Source organism: Carlito syrichta, unplaced genomic scaffold (assembly GCF_000164805.1).
Source record: "Carlito syrichta isolate Samal-C Ts95f unplaced genomic scaffold, Tarsius_syrichta-2.0.1 Scaffold301613, whole genome shotgun sequence".
Classification (NCBI taxonomy): domain Eukaryota; kingdom Metazoa; phylum Chordata; class Mammalia; order Primates; family Tarsiidae; genus Carlito; species Carlito syrichta.
This window is the reverse complement of record NW_007245709.1, coordinates 222529-246292: the sequence shown is the minus strand read 5'-3', so window position 1 is coordinate 246292 and position 23764 is coordinate 222529. Positions and strand designations below refer to the sequence as shown.

The 23764-nt window shown below is 35.9% G+C and overlaps 1 protein-coding gene across 4 annotated transcripts in view; it reads right to left on the bottom strand.

The window, feature by feature from the left end:
• GTDC1 (glycosyltransferase like domain containing 1) overlaps positions 1-23764 on the bottom strand; it is a 290620-nt gene that overhangs the window by 47727 nt on the left and 219129 nt on the right. For all 4 annotated transcript variants that reach the window (XM_021710851.1, XM_021710852.1, XM_008054918.2 and 1 more), the window contains one exon: positions 14308-14661. In XM_021710851.1, the coding sequence (XP_021566526.1) occupies positions 14308-14661 (354 nt within the window). The remainder of the gene's footprint in view (positions 1-14307; positions 14662-23764) is intronic.

The following is a 23764-nucleotide window of genomic DNA, read 5'->3' as shown; positions in this document are numbered from 1 at the left end:
GCCACGCAGCCTGGGTGACAGAGTGAAACGTGAGATCAAGTCTCCAAAAAAAAAAAAAAGTTTATATGGCAGAAAAAGGATTTTGCAGATATGATCAAGTTAAGGAATCTGAGAGTATCTTGAAATTGCTAGGTAGGTCCTAAATGTAATCACACATATCATAAGAGGGAAGCAAAGTGAGACTTCACACAGACCTAAGAGAAGTCACTGTGACCATGGAAGCCAAGTACGCTGTGATGCAGACACAAAATGAGGACTGTTTGCTGGCAGCCACCAGAAACTAGAAGAAACATAAGAATGGTTTCTTCCCTAGGCCTCTGGAAAGAGTTGGGACATGTTGACACCTTGATTTCAGGTGTCAGTGCAGTGGCACGATCATGGCTCAATGCTGTGATACTGATTTCTGACATCTGGTCTCAGAACTGTAAAGAGAACACATTTTTGTTGCTTTAGGCTGCCAAGCTTGTGGTAATTTGTTACAAGAGCCATAGAAACAAATATAAAGTGAAGAGGAATCAAACAAAATAATAATTTGGAGCTGAGTATGAGGGAATAAATGTACCATTCAAAGTAGAGTGCAAAAGAGGTTAGGGGAAAAAAGCAGAAGTTTGAACTTAGATGGATTTGATTTTAAGTTAATTTTATTTTTTTGAGTTGGTGTCTCTCATTCTGTTGTCCAGGCTGGAGTATAGTGGCATGTTCACGGTTCAATGCAGCCTCAACCTCCTGGGCCCAAGTGATCCTTCTGCCTTAGCCTTCTGAGTAACTGGAACTATAAGCACACACCACTATGCCCAGCTAATTTTCTGAGGAGACTGGGGTCTTGCTATGTTGCCTAGGCAGGTTTCAAATTTCTGGGCTTAAGCCATCCTCCCGCTTTGGCCTCACAAAGTGCTGGGATTACAGATATGAGCCATTGCATCCAGCCTAGATGTGCTTTATTTTAAAAAGTGGCGAGGATGTGGCTGTATATCTGTCTCCCTTTCTGGGCTGTGGGTTCCTAAAGATGATACCTTTCATTTTTGCCTTTTTTTTTTTTTGAGTAAGAGTCTCACTCTGTAGCCCAGGCTGGAGGACAGTGGAATGCTCACAGTCATTGCAGCCTCGACCTGCTTGGTTCAGGCAATCCTTTCACCTCAGCCTTCCAAGTAGATGGAACCACAGGTGCATGCCACCATGCCCAGCTACCTTTCATCTCTGAATTGCTGGTAGCTACCCATCATACAGACATTCAGTCTATGATAATAGACCCATTAAGATAATAGATTTTTTTCCCCCTGAAAACACTTGAAAGAATACATTAAGTTCATGGATAATGAAGAGGTTTTATTTTTATAATCAGAATATATTTTCTTCTAATTATAGTGAATAATGAAGAAGTTGACTACATCTAGCGCTTAGCAAAGTGCTTGCCTTTAGAAGAAGCCTAGTAAACATTACTAGGGGTTGTCCTTAAAAGTGATCTGCTTGTTTCTTAAAAATTTAAACACAAATTTATTAGATAACTCAGAAATTCCACTACTAGGTATCTAACTCCCCCAAAATGAAACGTGTCCACATTAAAAACTTACATGCAAATGTTCACAAGAATAACAGCTACAAAAAATGTAAACAATCCGAATGTTCATCATATGATAAATGAATAAACAAAAGGTGTTAGTTATTTCCATACAATGAAATACTATTCAGCATTAGAAAGGAAAGGACTACTGATATATGATCCTTAAAAGCACCATCCTAAGTGAAAGAAACCAGATGTAAAAGACTGCATATTGTATGCATCAATTATATGAAATTTTCAGAACAGGCAAATCTATAGTAAGAACAAGCAGATTAGCAGTTTCCTGGGACAGGGGTAAAAACAGGGATTCACTATAAAGGGGCACGAGGATTCTATCTGGGGTGATGAAAAATTCTAAAACTAGACTGTGCAATGGTTGTGCCAACTCTGTAAATTTACTAAAAATCACGAAATTGTATATTTAAAGTGAATTTTTTGACATATAAATTATACCCCATTAAGGTTGTTTTTTTAAAAAAGTAATGTGCTTGAAAATGTGACAATTATATAGGCAGAAAGTGCTTCATATCTTTAAAACTACAGAACTCCTGCTAAAATGGCATTGCCATTCTTAAGTGAGGGCTCATAGCAGCCATCTTGTTAAAAACGGAAATAATTTGTGGTATTTACAGTGTGGGTGCTTGATGTAAGAGCCTCAAAAAAAAAAAAAATTCCATCCAGGTTTAGTAATACTCTAACTAACAATCATAAAAAATGTGAAGGGACATTTGGTAGCCTTTTATAGACTTCATTTACAAGGCAGATGCTCCTCCTTAGAAGTGTTTGCTCTGTAGCTTAATTCCATTTTTCTGTACAGTATGTACTTGTTTTGGGTAGGCTGAAAATGAAGATGAAAAAAGATGACTTTATTTAGCTATTTCTTTTCTTTTTTCTAGGATAGTTAAGAAAAAAATGATTTTAACCAATAAGAGAGAGTGGGCAAAAGTGAGAGTCCCATGTGAGCTAATGAAGTACTCTGTATTATTTACTACTAAGAATAGATAATGTTTAGTAAGTGCTTATTTTGTGCCAGGAACTGTGCTAACGCAATTACATATATCATCTTCTTTAATTCTCAGAACAATTCTGTAATGTAGTTAACATTATTCCCATCTTATAAATAAGAAAAGTGAAGTTAGAGAATAGGTAACTTGTCTGAAGGTACAAGGCTGATAACTGACAGCCAAGACTTACATAGAGACTAGACCCTACTAGGCTATAACTATAACTAGACTATGACTGCTGCATATAGAATTAGTATAAAGTTAATGTTTAAAATCAGGAAACTTAAACATACAATATGTTTTTTAAATGTTTTAAAGGAATTGAAGCATATCCACACTGATAACTCCCAAATTTCTATCTTCATTATTGACTGTTTATCTGAATAACACTTATTTATCAGCTTCCAGTTTGAAATCTCCACAGTATAACTAAAAGACATCTGACTTAATATGTCTAAATTCAAAATTTTTAAACCGTTTTCCTCCCCCACTATTCCCCATCTCAGTAAACAGCACCTTAATTTATCTACTTACTCAGGCCAAAATCCTCCATTTATGATCTCCAGTGCTACTATTCCAGTCAAACCACCACTATATTTGTTTGGATTATTGTAGTAGCTTTCTGTATTCATTAAGGTAGGGTCACTGCATTAAATGGATAAAAAAGTATACAAGGCTCATATAAGAGTATTAGGGGGGTGTATAGATCAGAAGGACATTTGAACCCAGGGGGACATTGGACCCATGGGGTCATTCAAGGTCCAAAGTCAAAGAAAGCACTGCCACCAACAAGTGTCTTCTGTATCAGTTCAGTCACGAGAAAGAAAGAACATGGGAGAATGTGGGTGACAAATTTTTATGTACGAAGCTTATAAGTGGCCCATATCACTTCCTTTATTACATTTATTGGCTAAGACCCAGTCATGCAGCCACCTCAAGTAAATGGCAGTAGAGCTTGAAAAATGTGGTTCGACTGTGTTCCCCCCCATCAAAAGAAAGAAATTTGGGGAAATAGCTTCTCTCATACCTACTTATGCTAGAATTCTGGCTCTTCAGTAGTGATTCTGAAATTGGGAGAACAATTTCTCCTTTAAAAGTGTTCTTGTTAAAATCAAGGACTGACTGCGGTAGGTGAAGAGGGGTTAGTTGTATAAAAATCATGCCTAATTCCAGTGTGGAAATACTTTCCTGAAGGAAGTAGCCTTGAGATGTGCCACCTGAAACAGTAATTTTATGGTAAGTCTGAGGATAGTTGGCATATATGAGATACAATAGAGGTTTATTGGAGTGATATTTTCTAAAGAAGTATCTGAGGGCCAGGTTTTACTTAAATAACAGGAAAATGATTTTTGGGGAGGAGAGGGATGAAAACATACACTGAATCACTGAGAGCTAATCAGTTAAAAGAGAGTTGCACATTTCCTTTGGTGGGGAGAGAAATAACAATACGAGTTCTACACTAAGTCTCTGGGACTCGATTATTTTTACATTAATAAGGATAGTTTATAGCATGTGGGTAGAAAGAGAATTTTAGTGATTTTCTTTTTTTCAGTTGAAGAGGCATAATATTTTAGGAGATAAAGACGGTAAGATTATCTTTTAGCCATCCATGGCCACAGAGAAAGTTACCAGAAGTGAAAGAATTGGTAAGAAGTGGTTTCAATGGCGGCAGTATAGTAATGAAGATAAAATAGAATTCTGGGCAATAAATCATTTTCTACTCTGTAAATACCCCCCATTCAACATAAAGACTCTTTAAAGAAATAAGAAAACAAAGCTTTCAGAAAGGGCTTGATACATTATTTATAAACTTATCAAGTGAAAAAAATACCCACTCAGATATTTTAATAAAAACTTTCAACTAATGTATCTAATTTTATTGGTATTAAAAAAAGTCAATTATGAACTGGAAAGTTATTGTTTGTTAAACTGCTACACAGCTTTCTGCAAATAGAATGTTTACAAACCACTTGGAATCACTTTTCCAAAGTTTCCATTTCTGAAGGTCAAATAACTATGTAACTGCTTAATAAAGAAGCAAAGAAGTACCTCTAAATGTCTCTCAGCTCTGATGGGCTTATATTCTGCTCCTTAGGTGAGGTATTAGCAAAGCTTATTTATTTTCATTTCCAAGGCTTTTATTTGCTCATTCCCTTGTGGTAAAGCTGATTTCCATGATGATTCCCTTCTTAATTTTAATACCCTTTTTACTCATCATATAGACATAAGAATTTTCCATAAAATAATGAAATCCTTGCAAAGGAAATGAAGACAACTCAGAGAGTAAAGTAAACTAGCCCTTTTTTTCAATTAATTGATCCACTGTCATGTGCATATAAGATTTTTTTTAAACCTAGGAAAATAAGGTTAATTAACATAAAAAAGCCTCACTCATCTAGACGCTGAATTTTGTATTTTACCCATGCTGCCTTAAGTGCCTTGATTTCCCAGTAATGACCTAGTTCTCCTAATGAGGAACATTAACCCCTGGCTGTAGCTGTCCAAGACTTAATTGTCAACTGCAGCTGAAATAGGGGAGTTTGCCGATCAGCAGGTATGTGGTATATTAACTCATGTCATTTCAACCCCTAATAAATAAATCTGTTGCTAAGGCAACAAGAAGATCAGCTCTATCAGTATTCTTCCCTCCCAGTAACCAGCTCCCCCCGCCTCTTTTGGAAGAAACTGCCTTTCACACCAAGCTTAAGAAAAAAGAAGGAAATTAACTACATGTAACCGTAATTAGAAGTAACATCGTTTCTCATCTTAGAAACATATCTAAATTAATATAAAAGGACAGCAAAGAGAGAAATGCTCTTGACTAAGATCACGATAAATTATTTCCTTCAACAGGAGATAGGCACTATGAGTATACATCTGAGTAGGAACAAATCTCAAACATTTCGCCTCTTTGTGTTTCTGAATTTTCTCCTTCTTTTGTTTAACCAACAAACATGCTAGTTCGAATAGTGCTGAAATAGCTAATTAGTTGCATAGTCAATAAAGAAGATACAAGGGGGAAAAAAACCTTACATAATTTATAATAGTTATTGTAATTCTACCTTAAAATCTTTTGTGTGATTCACTAAAAACAAGAAAAAAAAATCTGGTCACTAAACCTCAGTCTAGTAACCTAGAAAAGCTACTGGATCTCATTCACTTAGGGTTTTAAATAAGACTTTTAAAAGCTACTTCAGTGGATTGGTTTAAAATGATTTAATATCTGGATTATGATGGAGAGGTAGGTGAAAAAATAATCTACAGGGATCTTCCCTTCTGGATTTATTTTTCAGTAACAACTTATAAATTTCTTTGGTCTTAACCAGTTTGAGCATTTCTTCCCAAACATTACTTCCATTCTGTTAAAATGAATTGTTCTATTTTAACAAACTCCTGAAGAATTCATATTTACAACTCCTATAAAGGCAATTCATAAAAAGCAAACAAACCAAAAAAACCATAGGCTTTGAAAAAGCAATGCTGATCACATGATCATCTCCACCTGTCATTTGATAAACTGAATTTCTCTACATTTTCACTGTCATTCTTCCCAGGAAGAGAAATTTGTCCTCAACTGGACTTATATTAAGCAGGTGATGGACAATTCATCATCATCAACATTAAGTAACATCAACCAAGTACCTCTACTTGCCAGGTACTCTGGGGCTAGATACTATTAAAAAAAATCCCCCCAAACAAGCAAGCAAGCAAGCAAACAAACAAAAAAGGTTCTGTCTCTATCCTGGAGGAAATTAAGACCTAAAACAAATGACACCATTTAAAACTTGAAATGAGTAGGGCTGGGAGGCATGTGGCAAGTGCAAAGTTCTGTTACATGTTTATGGGGTGCACTGGACTACACAGTGCCCTTGATGCATGGAAATTCACAGTCAGGGGGATTCACACATCGCTGGAATTTAAATCAGAGAAGATGGTTATGGTAGGGAGAAGATTTCAGGGCATCCCTAAAGAAATGTAATGGTAACTACCATCATGGAAAGACAAAAAACACCACACAGTAAGAGCTACAGGAGGGAAATTGTCTTGAAAAAGGGAGGAAACGAGTAGGTTAGTTAAAGAGGGGTTGAGTCCACTGGCATGGTGTGGAGAAAGGCTTAATGACTAGAAAGGAAAAATGTATTTAAACACACATACAATCATATACATGAAAAAAACTATAACAAAGAAATGGATGATCTATCTACCCAACCACCCAACTGTCCATCCATCTATCTGTATCAGCCAGCTTATCTACTTCCCAACTCATCCACCCCTGACCTATGATATTAATTAAATGAAGTCTTGTATAAGAATTTGATCAATAGAGTGGTGACAAAGGACTTAAAAGCAGACATGGGTCTTCAGCAGTTGAAGATGACTGTCAAAAGCATACCATAATCAAATACCATCTTTTGCAGCAATTAATATGTTTACAAAATGAGTCAAGTTTAGTAAAAAAAAGTTAGGAAGGAAAGGGTAACAAGAGTTTTAGTTTATGATATTCTAGGGATAACAATACCAAGATTGTAATTACTATAGGTGGAAGTTCTTTATGCTGACATGATATGTTAGAAAGTTAAAAATAACCCAAGAGGTGATGAGAAAATACATGTTGAATCTGTATTTATTTTCTTTATAAGTTTAATGATTTGGACAATAGTCAGCAAGGCACCAGTAAATGGAATTTTGGAAATTATAAATAGGATTTTGGTGAGGCTATTTTTTTGGCCATGAGTTTCCTAGTTATCTATTTTCTTATTACTGTTTCAAAATCCTGAAATAGATTCCCATATATTTATCTAATAGTGCTACATTAGAGGACAAAATAAAACTATTAGGTGATATAGCACATGATAATTTTAGCCTGAAATTTTGTTACTTCCCCCCCCCACCAAACTCCAGTAAAGTTATCTAGAGAGTTTTTTGTTAATGCTAGAGTTCATTCAAATTCTTTAAGGACAAAAGCAAACTACTAGAAAATAAACAATCAAAAAAACTCTAGGTTATAAAAATATATAACTGAAGGAAACTTACCACGAAATTGAGAATGACTATAAACAGTTAGAACCTTATTACTGCATATGAGTTCTGAGTGCCTGGCTGATGAATAAACACAGAACAGGTCAGATGATCCCTTTCAAAGAGCTACTGGCTATTATTACTAATCAATCTGACAATTAGCTACCTAAAATAATTAACTAGAGGGCAAATGTTCTTTACATTAAAGAATAGTTAAATCTTGAATAGTCCTACTGAAAAGCATCTATGGAATAATCTTTTTAAGAGATCGGAACAAGTAAGATGGATTCTCGCAGGTCTGAGGAAGTTTTGGGGGAGTGCACTCAAAGGCCAGAGTACATGACCATCTTTTCCAAAACTATTATTATATGAAGATCATTCTTCTCTTAGAAAAACAGATTTATACAGAACATTGAAATAGAACAAAGAATGTTAGTGTCCAAAAGCTAGCACTTTGTCTTTCTGTTCACAGCCTGGCATGCCTCCTGAAGACTGACCTCCAAAAGTATTCTATTAAAGGTAATGACCAGTAAAGCTAGAGAGATTTAAAATGGCCTACTCACCAAACTTTTTCTAAGTTATCTCTGCAATAAGAAAACCAAGATAAGTTTATTTTGGCCTGAAAAGCATATCATCCAATTATCTACAACACACCCTTTCAGAAGGCAGTCATCAATTTTGTTTTTAAATCTGTATTTTTAAACCTCAGAAAGTCAAAAAATAAAAAAATCAATTTATTACTACCAATGAATAAAGCATAATTTTCCATTTTATATCAATCATTTATTTCCAGTCAGAAAAAGTTTCTAAAAACAAAGTTTCTAAAAACAGTGTGTCAAATTCTTTTAATATTATGGTGTATATAGCTTACTTGAGTGATTTACCTAAGTATGTTTCAAAACTGTTTTTATTTCTCAAAGATCAGACTTCTTCCTTTCAAAATTCATATCGTTAACTATGTCAACTTTGCGCAGATAAATTTATCATTACTTTATGGAAAGTGCTGCAAATACCATATAGCTTATAAAAAGTCACTCTCCTTTAAGTGAAGAACTTTGATAATTTCTCCACATTCTAAGAGATAAGGTCATGGTAGAACTCATAACTACTATAATAACTTCAAACTCCTTAACATGCTTCACAGTCCACTCCACTCCCATCTCATCTTTCTTAACCATAATATATACCTTCTTATGGGCCGCTCACAAGAGTTTTACAATGAGAACAGAATTTCTTATGTCACTGATCGCTATCCTATGGTTTCCTAACTACTTAGCCCACATTGAGGCAAATCATGTTTGGTCTGAGAGAGATTTCTATATATGATAAATACTTGTTTGCTATCAACTTCTAAGCCAAAACCTGTACTATATTAATCTTCAGGGCAATAAAACTTAGTCCATGAGAATTAAAAATAGGCAATTCCAGTGGCTGGTAGCAACCGTATATTTACATATGTCATTAACAGTTCAATTTGACAGTGGTTGTCAAAGGGTAGTATATAAATTCTTGAGAGTATTCAAGACCTGTTCAAAGAAGCTGCAAAGTCAAACTATTTTCATAAGAATACTTAGATGTAATTTGCCTTTTTTTACTGTACTGACACATGCCTTGATAGCGCACAAGCACTGGTTGCCTTAGCATGATTCAAAGCAGTGGCACCAAACGGAATCAGCAGGCACTATATTCTTCACCACCTGCCCTTGTAGTAAAAGAAAACGGAAAAAAGAAAAAGAAGTCTGAACGTCCTTAAAGAAGCGGTAAAGCTCACTCATTTTATTAAATTTCACCCCTTCAATAGACATATTTTAATATTCTGTATAATACAATGGGAATTACACATAAAGTACGCCTACTGCACACATGCCAAGGTAGTTTTTTCAAGAAACATAGAGTTTACCTCAAAGAACAGCTAATAGACAAACCATAGTTAGTCAGACTGAGCTATCTGGCAGACATTTTCTCAAATATGAACCACATGAACCTGTCATTTAAAGGAGAACAACTGAAAATATCTGTTGAAAAGATAAATTCAAGTTTTTAAGTGAACATTAGAATTTAGAAAAATTGCATTTGCAACAGCTTCTCAACAGCCAAAATTTTCTCTTATGAGATCAGTGGTGATATTAACAAAAGTGGTTTTTAAAAACTATATAATAAATTGTGTCAACATTTGGAAGATCTGTACGATGCAGCGAACCTGTATTTTCCAAGTCATCAATGTATGACGTCACAAAATCCATTCCAACTGCATTTAATAGATAGAGCATAAAAAACTCATTGATGTGGTTTCAGATTTCACATTACAGAGAACCTTTAGGGAGCTCCTACTTGTCAAGTTCTAAAATAATATCAAAGAAGGATACCCACAATAATCTGAATGGGTCATTAAAACACTCAACTTTTCCAACTACATCTCTTTGAGAGGTAGGATTTTCTTTATAAGCTTTTACCAAAACAACGTATTGCAACAGATCAAATACTTAAACAGATATAAGAATCCAACTCTCTTCTACTTAGACAGGCATCATGCATTTTTAAAAATGTAATGTAGCTTTTGCCACTTTGTTTTGGAATTGTTGTTTTTAATAAAAGTACATTATTTATGTTTACCTGTACTTTGTCCTTTATTACTATTTTAAAATAATTTAATGTAGATTTAAAAACTTTTCCCTCAGTTTTAATTTGTAATTGAGTAAATATTGATAGGTACAATCCCAATAAACAAGAGCTCATTAGTATCTCAATAATTTTTAAGAGTGTGAAGGGGTCTTCAGATCAAAAGAGTTTGAGAATTGCAGACTTGAGAGAATGAGTGATCTTTCAGTGTATTCTAAACTTGTTTTTTGGGGTCCCTTCTAGCAGCGTGTCTTTTGTGCTTATTATAATACAGAGAACACTTACATAAAGATTGCAGTCTGGCATAATATTACATTATTTTTATAATATTTGGAAAGAAAATAGTTTAAAAAAAACAAGCATTGCCAATTGCAGCCTATTTTTTACAGAACTTTCTCTATAAGTCATTTCTATTAACCGTGCCTTGCTATAGATGTTTATAACAAAACATTAAAGACTGGGCAGAAAGAGAAAACAAATTACTCTGTAGAGAACCCAGCAACTCTGCTAAAATACTGTCAGTTATTTATCTACTGTCAGCAGAGGTTGCACACTATAATCCTTGACAAGCTCAGATTCAGAAAGAATGAGGAGAGGGGGCAAGCATTGCATTTAAGGGCCTGTTCTCATGCACAGACATTTTAACACAGATTTAAAGCCAGAATGTATCTTCTAGAAAATGTCACTTTTGATTTTGATACATATTCTAGCAAGTGGGCCTACATTTGGTTGACTTAATACGAGATATGTTAGAGGCTAACACTATATTTTAGACCATTCATGATCCCAGCGTGGAACTAACACAATGAGGTCAGTATCACTTCATTTTTAGAGTTGGCTACCGCAACTGCATGATTTCATGGGCATGTTTTTTATGATGATGAGGAGGGAGGGTTTTATTTTTGTTTTCTTAGGCAAGGGAATGACAGAGTCTAAACAGCCTATTACCCACGCCAGTGTTCATTTCTCGTTTATGTTTACAATGGAAACAACCGTCAATGCATTCTCCTGTCTCGAAACACCTTCTCTGCAGAAAGATACATGGCCAAGGTGAAAATGCAACAGACTGAGGAGCTTCTTTCAGGCTAAAGAAAACCTCCCCTTTCAAGCAGGGAGTTAAAGTAGCTCATAATACTGACAAGACCATGGGAAGCACAAGGAAGGGGGAGGCATAAACCAAGACAATTGAATAAGAAACATGACCCTGGTCATTTCTAGTAGAAACCATAGTTCCCTTCAGAATACAATTCATAGTGACTGGTCAATTGTATGATTTCCACCCATATGATCAGGGGTCTAAATAAATGTGTGCTTGTAGCTGGGAATGTTTGATGAATGCTGAACCAGAATCTTAATTTTCTAATTCATATTCACCAATTAAAAATAAACTGTATTTTTATGAGCAAATTTACATAAATCAGATGATAAAGCATCTACCACTAAAGGGTAGGAGTTCAGCTCACAACATTTGCATAAATTCTCCTAAAGAAAATATAGGCGTTTTAGATTTTCAATGAAGAGTCTTGCTGCGTTGGAACTCTAATGGGCTTAGAACAGTAAATTTTGAAGAAACTGATTGCTACCCCTGTAGCTAGTAAATGTCTGCCTAGACCCAGTGGCATTTGAAAAAAGTGTTTTATCATAAAATTATCCCAGCAGAGTCCATTCTGCAAGATAACATCATCATCATCATCATCAGTACTCCATGCAGGACCCAACAGCTCTGGCACAATATTGCCAGTCATTTATCTGTTGTCAGCACAGGTTACACACTGTAATCCTTGACTGCCTCGGAATTAGAATGTCTTTGATGTCCCCACAAGAGTTTTTTGCCCGAAGGCTTTACCAATGCTCGGCGGCTCAGTGTTTATTCCTCGTAATCTTCCTCTCATCTCCAGGCTAGCAGTGACAGATGGTTATGGGCACACAATAGTATTAAGAGTTTGATATTTTTTTTATGCTGTGCTCTCTGTACAACAAATAGCTATCAGACGCGGGCCAGAGAGCTGACATGGCTCGCTTAGGTAATGGCAAACAAACAGCTCGGGTTGATGCTTTCTGTCATTTCCCCTCCTAACCCTGCTTGTTTTCATTGTATACTCTCAAAGGTAAACTATATTAACCTTATAGACTGTTATTAAAAAGATATATCTATATGAGCATAAAGTGCTTTTCTTTTCTCTTTTTCTAACTCTTTTGATTATGAAAGTAATACTGCTGACATATTGAACAAATATCGAATGTCAACATAAATTTTTAGTGTGTGATAATATCCCCCTTCATATAGCTGTGTGTCAGGCGGGAACCCACGGATGATGCATAGCAGTAAATAACCCAAACAAAATTAGTTCTCTTGTCAGCTTCTACCTTGTATGTCCCCAGGCATCAGTAAAATTGACTGCACGCTAGATTTTCAAAATTAGCCCTAATGTTAGCTATGTGTCTGGCAACCTCCAAGTTTCCAATGTTCTACTATATTACCCGTAAGGATGAATGTGTTACTTTTATATTTTGGCATTTACTCTTGCTGATGCGGCTTTTTTCCCTCTTCTCCAAATTAAAAATAATTTAGCTTTAACAATAAGAATGTGCACAAACATAATGCTGCATCTCTTTAAGCAACTAACTTTAGGCAATTAAATTAAATTAAAGCAAAAATATACAAAGGAAGGGAGGGAATTATTCAATTTAATATTGTTAATTTTATTAACACAGCTCTGTCTCATTCTGTGCAAAGTACTGAATAACATGGCTCTCACTCTTTCCTCCATATTGCTGTTTTGTAACTGCAGCCTACAAATTATTTAATTGAACATTTTTGTGATTTCTCAGAACCAAACTTCTTAGAACTGATTTTCTTGCAATAAACATTACTTCAGAGACAACCATAGGTTAGTGGAATAAAAGAAAAGACTTTCAGAAGGGAGTAAATTACCACATCTATTTTACCTTGAAACAGGTTGATCTCATCCAGACCCATAGCATTTTAAAATCACATAAAGGAATACTAAAATCTGTCACATTCTAAGTAAAATACAATTTAAAAATACATGTTACTTCCTTAGAAAGGCTATGCTGGAAGTGTGAAGTTAAACAAACAAATCCAAAAACACATTCCACATCAACTTTCAATCCCTAAATTTTATGTTCATACATTTAGAATCAAAGATGAAAATCCCTTTAGGTACCAGATGCTGCAGATCAACTGGGAAAGCTTCTGGAGTTTTAATGTGCTGGAAGTCAAATCCTCGGCAAAGGCGCTTTGCCCGGCCGGTGTGGTGTGCTTATTACTTCACCTGCAAACAGTTGCTCTCAGAAAATCGGACCTAATGATCAGCCCGGCATCTCTGCAATAAAGAGATCATAATCTGTGGGGGAAGTGAACTCTAATCAGGCCACATGCAGATTAAACTAACTGGGAGGAATAAAAACTAGATTAAAATGTTCATGCCTAATACCAAAAGATTATCAGGACATTTTACCTCTTTAAATCCTAATTTATAGGAACCAGGGTTAAGTTTAAGAGTTTATATTTGGTGAGATTACATGCTGCAGTTGATTTTCCTCTGTTTAGAAAAGATTCAGCTAGAAAGTAATTTGCTTAGCACAATACAGAGGTATTTGAGTGAAGGGAAAGAGTTTCAAATGAATTGGTATACATCATGACAAGTAAAATAAAGTCATCCAGTTGAAACTGGTCAACATATTATAGTAAATAATGAAAATTGTTCTTGTCTTAATGGCAATATTGCTTTATAAATGTATACATATGAAATAGTTTTGTGATAACAATGCATGTATGTGTGTGTATTCCTACATTTTGAAACTTCTTGAACAAGTGATTTTCTAGAAGTGCCTAGTTACTACTGTTAGTTGAGCAAATCAATGCAAATAATTATCTGTAATTTAAGTTTAATCTAAGGCACATTACCATTTATATAAAGATATTGAGTAGACTACCTTGGCACCACATTAGTAGTATCAACAAATTAAAATGATATTTTTCTAAAGCTATAGGGACAGCAAATTAATAAGTCAATCACCAGAATGTATTTTCTATTACCACTTCTACAACTCTTAGTAAATTTGCATGTCTTGACTTACCACCTGTGAGGCCAGACAATGTGCAGCGGTCTTTGCTGATCACCAACTCCACCCAAAATGTCACAGGGATCAAGAGTCAGATTTTGTTTATTTTCCCCATGATGAGAGCTTGAATTATCTGATGAGTTGGACTTTTTCAAGTCTGACTCCTGCATTAATGAGCTACCCTGATTTTCCTGTTGCACAGTATCAAGGCCAGGGTGTGCATCACACTCTGAATTAAAATTCTTCAATAAATTCTCAGAATCTCTCTGCTCCGGTTGAAAAGGAAGGGCCATGGACACAGCAGCACCGCCATTTCCTTTAAGGCTGAGCATCTTCTTTAAATGGGTTGTTTTGTGCTTGGGAATGAATCTGTTACAAAAAAAGAATGCAATATACTTTTAGTGAAAAGAAAATATGTAAAATTTGTCCTTTACCTTCCTGTAAGGATATAATGATTATATATAAAACTGAGAAAAAATAAAGATGCTACAACAAAAATGCTAGAAAAACTGCAAAAAGTGGCAGCCACCAACAAAAGTGCAAAAGTTTGAAATTGGACCAGGCTGTTTTTGAATGGTTTCCAAAGAGTTTCTGTGGCTTCAAAACCTGTACTGCATATACCATAAAACATAAGATTAGAGAGATGTGTTATCACTCTCCTGTCACTCATCTTTCTGGATTTCCATTTTGTGTTTTCCAATCACCACACAGTCCAGTGCTTATTTTCAAGCCGTATTTGTTCATTAACCTACAAAAGTGTTTGAAAACTTCCTCGATAAAAACGTGCCATTTCTGCTTATGACTGTTCTATATTCCTGGGCAGCTGATGTTACTTTTTATTAAACTGACCTCGCTAAAGTTTCCTGAAGTATATTTTAATATCTTTTTATTATCATTTCACCCCATTTTCCTATAATGCTTTATTATACACAGTTCAATATCTGTTATGTATTAGTAGAGAATCTAAATATAATAAAATCTTTAAAAAATTATAATACAGCTTAAAACCTGTGAGTTATACATATAAATAGAGGATCTATACTCAAGGAGTTTACCATCTCCTGGGGAGCAAACCATCAGTGCTTAGAAGAGAGTGGGAGACAGATATGTGAACAGTCAACTAACCTACACTGGAACATACTATCTATAAAATGGAGACTCTCATTTTTTTTTAACTGAGGGGAACAAGAGATTAATTCTGACTTGAGGATTCGAAAAGGCTGAAAGAGGGTTTTAGTTGAAGGATTTTACCAGGCAGAGTGGGGGAAGTTCTGGAGTAAGAGCACAGTGTGATCAAAGGAAAAGGATGTAAAGGAACACCCAGGTAATAACATGAAACTCAAAGAGGCTGAGGTGCAGGGCTGAGATGTGAGGTCTGGAGGGGCAGACTGGGTCAGACAATCATGTGCTTTCTTAGAGTTCCTGAGGCCCATCCAGAGCCTTGGCCCCTTCCCTGAACTGTTGAGTAAGTGAAGAAATAGATAATACATGCATTTAGGAGGTAGGTAGAAAAGAGAAACCAGGGAAGGAGAACAAAAGGAACATCTGGAAGAGTAGAAAGAGAATCCAAGAGAGTAATATCACACTGCTGAAAGGAATCAAGAGCCCTCAAAGAATGCATAAAAAGGCAATCAAGAACTCTAAAAGAATGAGTAAAAGGGGGATAAAACACTGCAGAGGTGCTACAACAGCAGAAACAACAGGGAACTTTTGACCTCGTCAGGTTGCAGGCACGGCTATTCCAATGGGCAGTCCCTGCAGAGTCGTGTGGGCAGAAATCAGAGTTAGGTTTGTGCATGAACGAGAAAGAAAGGCAGAGAAAGGGGGCAGAGAGGAGAAGGGTGGAGAAGGCAAGGCAGGGTTTTTTTTTTTTAAGGGGCACATGGACACGGTTATTCACTAGGGGATACTTGCTAAGGAAGGAAGCAGGATCCTGAAGAACAGAAAAGTCTAATAAGATGGAAATAGAAAAACAATATAACGTGATAACAGTGTGGGGGGAAAGGAGAGCCTTGTGCAGAGCGTAAACCTAGTTTTCTCGCAATGCTGAGAGAAAAAGAAGGGGAAAATGAAGCTGAAAAAACCCCCACCAGTTTTAGGTGGCAGGAGTGGAATCTAAGAAGTTGTGTCACTAAAGCATTAGGCTAGGTCATCTACTCCAGGTGAGATGAGTAGAGGTGAAAATAGTTTTTAAGAAGTGAGCTGAGGGATCAGAACCTCCGCTGTAAGACAGGGAGGGCGTTAATGAGGGCTGAAAGCAAGGGTTGACGAGCAACTTATAGTATGATATGTACATTCCAGAACCAGAAAGCATGCTGTAGGGGCATCTGTGTTTGTTTCATTAAGCCCTTTGAAAGTCTATTCTGATTTCAAACACCTTGGGAAAAATCAAATATATAGGAATAAAATATATAAGAACTCTCTAAGTAATAAGTACTTATGTATGTAGATAAAACTCAAAGAATAGTACTAACCTTTGAACATCATCATCATCATCATCATCATCATCATCATCATCATCATCATAAAACAATTAATTTAGTCCATGATTTGAAATGGAAAGAAACCTGGGCATTTACAGATTGTAGTTTCAAACCTTATAGGACTAAAATTATTAAGGGAACAAACCAACTTCCTAAAAACAAATTCAAAATACTGAGCAGATTCTAAGGAGCTAAAACACAAGAACAAAATTGCCACTGATCACCACAAAATCTTTAAAAAAATGACTATTACAATATACAACTTCTCCTAAATAAATGAAACAAATGGTAAGAGAAGGAACATCTGTACATATCTGGAAAACAACAATAAGGCACAAAGTAATCTATCTGTTTATGTCAGATAAAGAAGGCAAGTTTAAAAAGGATTTTTAACAGAATTACAAACTTAGTGCACAAAGGATTCACAATTTAAAAAAATTGATGGGCATTGAAGCTACATATCTTCTTTTGAAAAACAGTATCATGACCCATCTTACTCATAAAATTCACTTATATTGGCCAGCATGTGAGCAAAATTGCAAATTAAAAGAGACGGGAGATTGGCTAAAGGGTTGTGAACAATGGGAATTGGTAACTGACAAGGAATTTAGCTGTGGGCAAGGTGGTGGGCCTGCTTTTATTCAACACGTTCCCTGTTCCCTAAATGTTCTCAAGGATGAATAGAATCTCATGTTAGCACAGGTTGCAGATGACTGACTTGATAGGTGGCAGTGAATAAGGACATCAGAAGATGCAGACTATAAATGGGGCAGTGACCAAAACAGCTTAGAAATCTTATGAAATTGAAAAAATGAAATAAACCTTGAATGCAAGTAGGACACATGGAAACACTATTTAGACTGTACTGAATTTGACAAGATGAGTAAGAGTTGATTTAACCCAGCAAACTGATGTCATGGAGTTCCGGATCCTGTTGTACAAGGAAGGAAGACACCAGGTCTGTCAGGATAGAATATTGTGCCCATGCTGATTTCATTTGGGACACCTGAGGACTGTATATGCTTGAAAATTACAGAGTTCTTAAAAGACCAATAATAATAAGGCAATGGAAGAATTGATTTATGAGGACAGATTAAAGGAGCTAAATATGAATAGCCTGATTTAGTGACAACTAAAGGGGTACATAATAGGAGTCTCCAAGGAAAAAGAATAATTACTTAGCTGGGTACAAGGGGGGTTATAACTAGGAATAATGAGATGAAATTAAGAATGGGCAAATTTAAGCTGAATTTCAAGAAAAACTCCCTGACGGTGTAATTTATTAGCTTACAGAATAAATTCTCTATGGAAATGCTACATCTAGGAAACTTAATAATAGAACTGGACAAAATACCAATAAATAATATAGATAACCATCTAGTACTTGAAAGAAGGTGGCTACAAGTTATGTGGTCCTTGTTTATAATACTTTTTCATCTTTTTTCTTTGTAGTCTATTTATCACAGTGATTGCCACCAAAAGAAGTATTTAGACAATTAGCTAAATCTAACAGGATTCTTCTTTTAGTTACAGAAAGTTAAAAACAGTTTAGTTTCCATGAATTCTGCAGCAAGAATGAAGGCAAAAGCTAAAATAATTTTTTTTAACTTTATTTGGTCTTGAAGCAGGTTGGACAAATGTATTAATATTTGTAAAAACAAAACAAACCTCATCCACTATCCCACGTAAGAGTCTATTCTGATTCTCTGTGCCATGAAACTAATATTTTCATAGACATGTTTAATATAAACAATCTATTGCCATACTAGAAATAAAAAAAACTTTACTTCAGCTTTTCTAAATGTAGCTCTATGGTCAATTACTTCACATCAATACCAAGATCAAATAGGCATAATACTAACAAGCAGTTTACTTAATAATAGTCACCACACTAATTAACCCATCCAGAGCATTCTTAATCAGACACTATTTATAATGTACAGTTAAGAGAAGCCTGGCAATAAACTGTTCTATGCTAAAAAAGAAAATAACACCTTACTGATGGGGTAGAAACTGGTTTTTCTATAGAACTGGACAGAATGTTTGCGCTGTCCTGGCATTAACTCAATAAAGTGACTATGCAAATAGGCACATGTCTGAACACTTCCTTTCTCTCCCCTGCTCCAACTCTGGTGGGGGTGTTAATGAGAAGAGACAAGGTCCTGAGAAAGAAGTGAAAGAGAGAAAAGAAAGAGTCAGAAGAAAAACAGTGAGCTGCCTTTTAGAGCATATGTTAGGTATGCCATTTAATAATTCACTCGTTTTTCTTAAAGAAATGCTACTGACCGTCTTACTCATAGAACATCCCTCTCTAAATTTCTCAGAAGCTCCATCAGAACCTGTCACTAGTTTTTGAAATATTCTGATTACTGAAAAATAAAAAAGAATTATTCTGATTACTGGAATAATTTGCAATCTGTTATTACCATAGGACTCTGGTCACCAACTTTTTTCTAGCCAATAGCTATTTTCTTTAGTATTCTTTTTAAAAAAAATTTTTTTTTATTTTAAAGCTGTGGGTTACAATTCAGGGTTAGGTACATAAGTGGTCATCGTGCAGGTAAAGTTTGGGAATTCTTATTGATGTTATGAGTCCTTCCTTCCATCCCCTGGCAGTGTCCCACTACCGCCGATACCTTTCTTATAGTCTTATGATAAATGTTCAGGGTCTGCTTATGAGTGAGTACATGTGGTGCTCAGATCTTTGTTTCTATAATTAATCACTGAGTATTATATACTTTAAATCCATTCATGGATTGCTGTGAAGTCCATAATTTTATTTTTCTTTACAGTTGTGTGATATTCCATTATGTATGTGAATCACGTTTTCTTTATCTAGTCTACTTTTCGATGGGTAACATGGTTGGTTCCATGTTTTTGCTATTGCGAATAATGCTGCAATAAACATGCATGTGCAGGTATCTTTTATAGAGTGATCTGAGTTACTCTGGGTATATTCCCAGAAGGGGGATTGCCGGATTGTGTGGAAGGTTGAATTTTCAGGTGAATGGAACAAAAAGGAGGCAGGAGTTGTAATCTTAGTGTCAGACAAAACAACCTTTAAACTAACAAAAATTTAAAAAGATAAAGGACACTACATAATGATAAAAGGCTCAATCCATCAACAAGAAGTATCCATCCTAAACATGTATGTACCCAACACAGGACCACCAGCTTTTATTAAAACAGCTTCGAAGTAAACGAAAAAAAGATATTCACTCTAACACTATCATAGCTTGGGACTTAAATACCCCACTCTAACACTATCATAGCTGGGGACTTAAATAGTGTTACTCCACTCTAACACTATCATAGTGTTACCTTGCTCTAACACTATCATAGCTAGGGACTTAAATAACTAGTGTTACCCCACTCTAACACTATCATAGCTGGGGACTTAAATACCCCACTAACAACCCTAAATAGATCATTGAGGCAAAAAATCAACAAGGAGATCTGGAACCTTAATTTGACGCTTAACTAAATGGGTTTAATAGATAGCTATAGAACATTACACCCAACAACCATAGAATATACATTCTACTCATCACTGCATGGAATGTACTCCAAGACTGACAGTCAGTAGCTATTTTGTGAAACAGAAATAGAGCCTTATAGTTGAATCACAGAGGTAGTAGTCAAGAGGAAGGCAATAAAGTTAATGCAAGGTACGTCCACTTAGGACATTCATGTCAATTCTTGGGCTGTTGAAGAGAGTATCATAGCTGAAATGTATGTCACGGTGGAATACTATACTCACAACTATCTGAGAGATTTTAATAAAAAGCATTTAATATAGTAAGTTCAAACTATAGACTCAATAAATGCCCAAAGATAAAAGTCCACAGGACAGAGATTATTAAGTCTTGCTTCTCAAAACACATTTAAAAAGACAGCAGGTAAAGAACAAGATGCCAATTAGTGCATGATCAAAGAGCAAGAGAGTATGTAATTGATCAGGGATCTTTCCAAATTTAAAGAGACAGAAGAGTGTTAGTAACTGGAATAAGGAACTGGCATATGGGGCAGGCAGCAGGAGGGACGGAGTAGTACTATGCAACAGTCTAGTATCCTTTAGGCCAGTATTTCACAGGTGTGTTCTGGGCAACATTAATTCCATGGGACACGTGTTAGTACCACATCTGAATTTGTGGGAAAACAAATTTGGAAAATGCTGAGTTAAATAAAGTTAAACATTTCTACACTGTAGAAATTCCCAAAGTACATGTTAATGTGTACTACAAATATGCTCATTCATTCGCTCTTTTGTTCATTCAGTAAATGTTTATTGGGTACCTATTATGTGATGGGGATATGTTTATTGTTTTCTACTAAACTTAACACTTAATGGAACAAGACACCAGTCCTTGTCCCCTATCTCAATCCTGCACAGGAAGTACCTTAAGAATTAATGGTCAACAAAGGATACTCTGGGAAATACTATGTGAGGCCCTAGTAGGTGCACAGCCAGGGTAAGAAAGGCATGGGCAGCCAAGTGGGTAGTGTCATATTGTGTAGGGTAGAGATGGCAGAAGAAATGGGAAAATATATTCCCATGAGAAAATGGTGACACACAAACCAGAGGTCACACACCAATGTGACATATCAATAAGCAAAGTGAAGTCTGAAAGAAACTGGTAGAACCTGTGAAAAAAGTGACAGAAGATATAAAGTTCAAGGCCAATAAGGATGACAATAGAAAAAGTATTAACAATTTTTATCAACTTCTGTGGCTTCCTGGATAGAAACCAAATTGAGGGAAAAGAAAACAGGAATCAAAAATAACCCCCTCAGGTCCCCTCCTACTGTGGGAGCAACCCCTCAGGTCCCCTCCTCCTGTGGGAGCTTTCTTGTCCTCTCAATAAATCCTGTTTTTTTTAAAAAAGCAGATTTTCCAAAACTGTGAAGGCACATTCTGGCAGTTCAATGATCTAAGGCCTGGGATGATTTACAACAAAAACTATTCACTGTTACCAAACAATGTGTTAGAAATTAATTATAAAATTAACATTTTTCGAATTTAGCCACATAAGCAAATATCAAAGATGATCAAAAAATTATGCTAGTCCACATGTGTCCAATATGTCACTTATATGGTAAGCAGATTTATATAAGCCTATAAAGTATAAAAGTAAAAATCTTGATATAGTATTCTCATGCGTACACATACACCCCCTATACCTCCTGCCACACTATCTTTACTAAAAAAAGGAATCCCAGGCAAGGAAATTCGTCATAATTTAAAACTAGATGTTTGGAGACCACAACATTAAATAGAAAGGCAGACTTATGCTTAGTTGTTTGGTTGTGGTATGGCTGCATGACTTCCTTACTGATGAAGGCTAAGAGCTAATATTCATAAAATAGGTGGCACATGTCTATGAAGGATGTCTCAATAAGAACCTTCTAGCAGAACACTTTTTGAATAAACTCAAATCACAGACAAGCCAATCACAATCCACATGCACACAGCACAAATACTCTGAGGGAGAAGCCTCAAACCCCTCTGTGGCTGGTGAGACCATGTTGTTTAGATGCTCGGTGTCTGTTGCCTGAAACAAATTTTACCTCCCATGGTACAAACTTTTAAAGCCAACATGAAAGACTGACAGCACTCTGTGAGAGGATACCAGGCAAGAGAGTATCTTGCTAGGACTATGAAGAATTTGTGACAAAAGAGGAAGACAGAATCCATAGAAACGACCTGCAGTTAAAAATTAAAAAGAAAACCTTACTTACTGGCCTGAGAAATGCATGCTGAAGCAGAAAGAAAATTAGTGGTTATGAGACTAGTCTTTTGAGCCATGTTTAGTCCCAGAGATGAGACACTTAGTGAAGACAGCATCTTCTATTGAAAAGTGAAGCTTTCATTGTTAAAAAGAGAAGCTTTGGCGACCACTCCTCTGCTTTAAAAGGTACATCGTTTCTGATGTCTGTCATTTAAATGGCTGGGATATATGGAGTATCATAAAGCAAAGTTGGTTCTGTTCTGTTAAGCCTATTCCTTTTTATTTTTATTTTCCACCATCATTTCTAAGAGTCATTTCTGAAAATCTAACACTTTCTAGATAACCTCATTTATACCATTTGCTTGCATGGTCTCTTCTGGCAACACAGTTTATACAATTAGTATTATTTAACTTAAATCATTATACCTCTATTCTTCATTCTCTCTTAATTTCAAAGTGCTTTAGATAGATTGTATACATTGCTAACTTAACTGCCTACTAGTATGAGCAGTTTGTCTTATTCAATTTTATAAAATCCCTTTAGGATATATTCCTCCCACGCAGAAATTTAAGGTCCTTATGAATGTATGAGAATAAGAAAAGCTACCTTGCAAGTTGCCAGAACAAATGTTGATCAAACCCAGAGCCATCCTTGCTAACATATGTACACTCACTTCTCACGATCTCCAATCCCCCCCAAAAAGAGCTCTCTAAGAACAACAACAAACCTCTCGTTTACACAAGGTTTACTCTAGTAACTCAACACAGTTTGGCAAAGCCGTAGGGTAAACTGCAAACAGAGAATTTTTATTTTCCTACCTCCAATTTTAAGCACTCTCCGCCCACTGGGGGCCAATTCCCTAAGGTTCTTAGACTACTATTGTCAGTTTGCCCCTGACACCAACCCCCCAAATGCTACCATGGGTCTCCCTGCAGCCTAGTCTGAAACTAAGCCCCGCTTCGGATGCAGCTCTGAATTGTGCCCAGCTCTCTGCTACTGGTCTTGTTGAAACTCAGCATAAACGACCACAATGCATTAATCTCCTTCTGTGCTCCATGTGTCACACCTTTTAAAAGAGGCAATGTCTTAATTCAAGGAAACTAATCACAAATGGTACATATACAGGCACCACAGTAAGTCCGTGAGGAAGATTATATGGAGGGGCTGATAAAGAAATCTCTGTGAACCACCTTAAGTTACTCCACCGGAGCAACAGGTAGGTTCAAGTGGGGAGAATACAGGCTGTGTTGGTAGATACA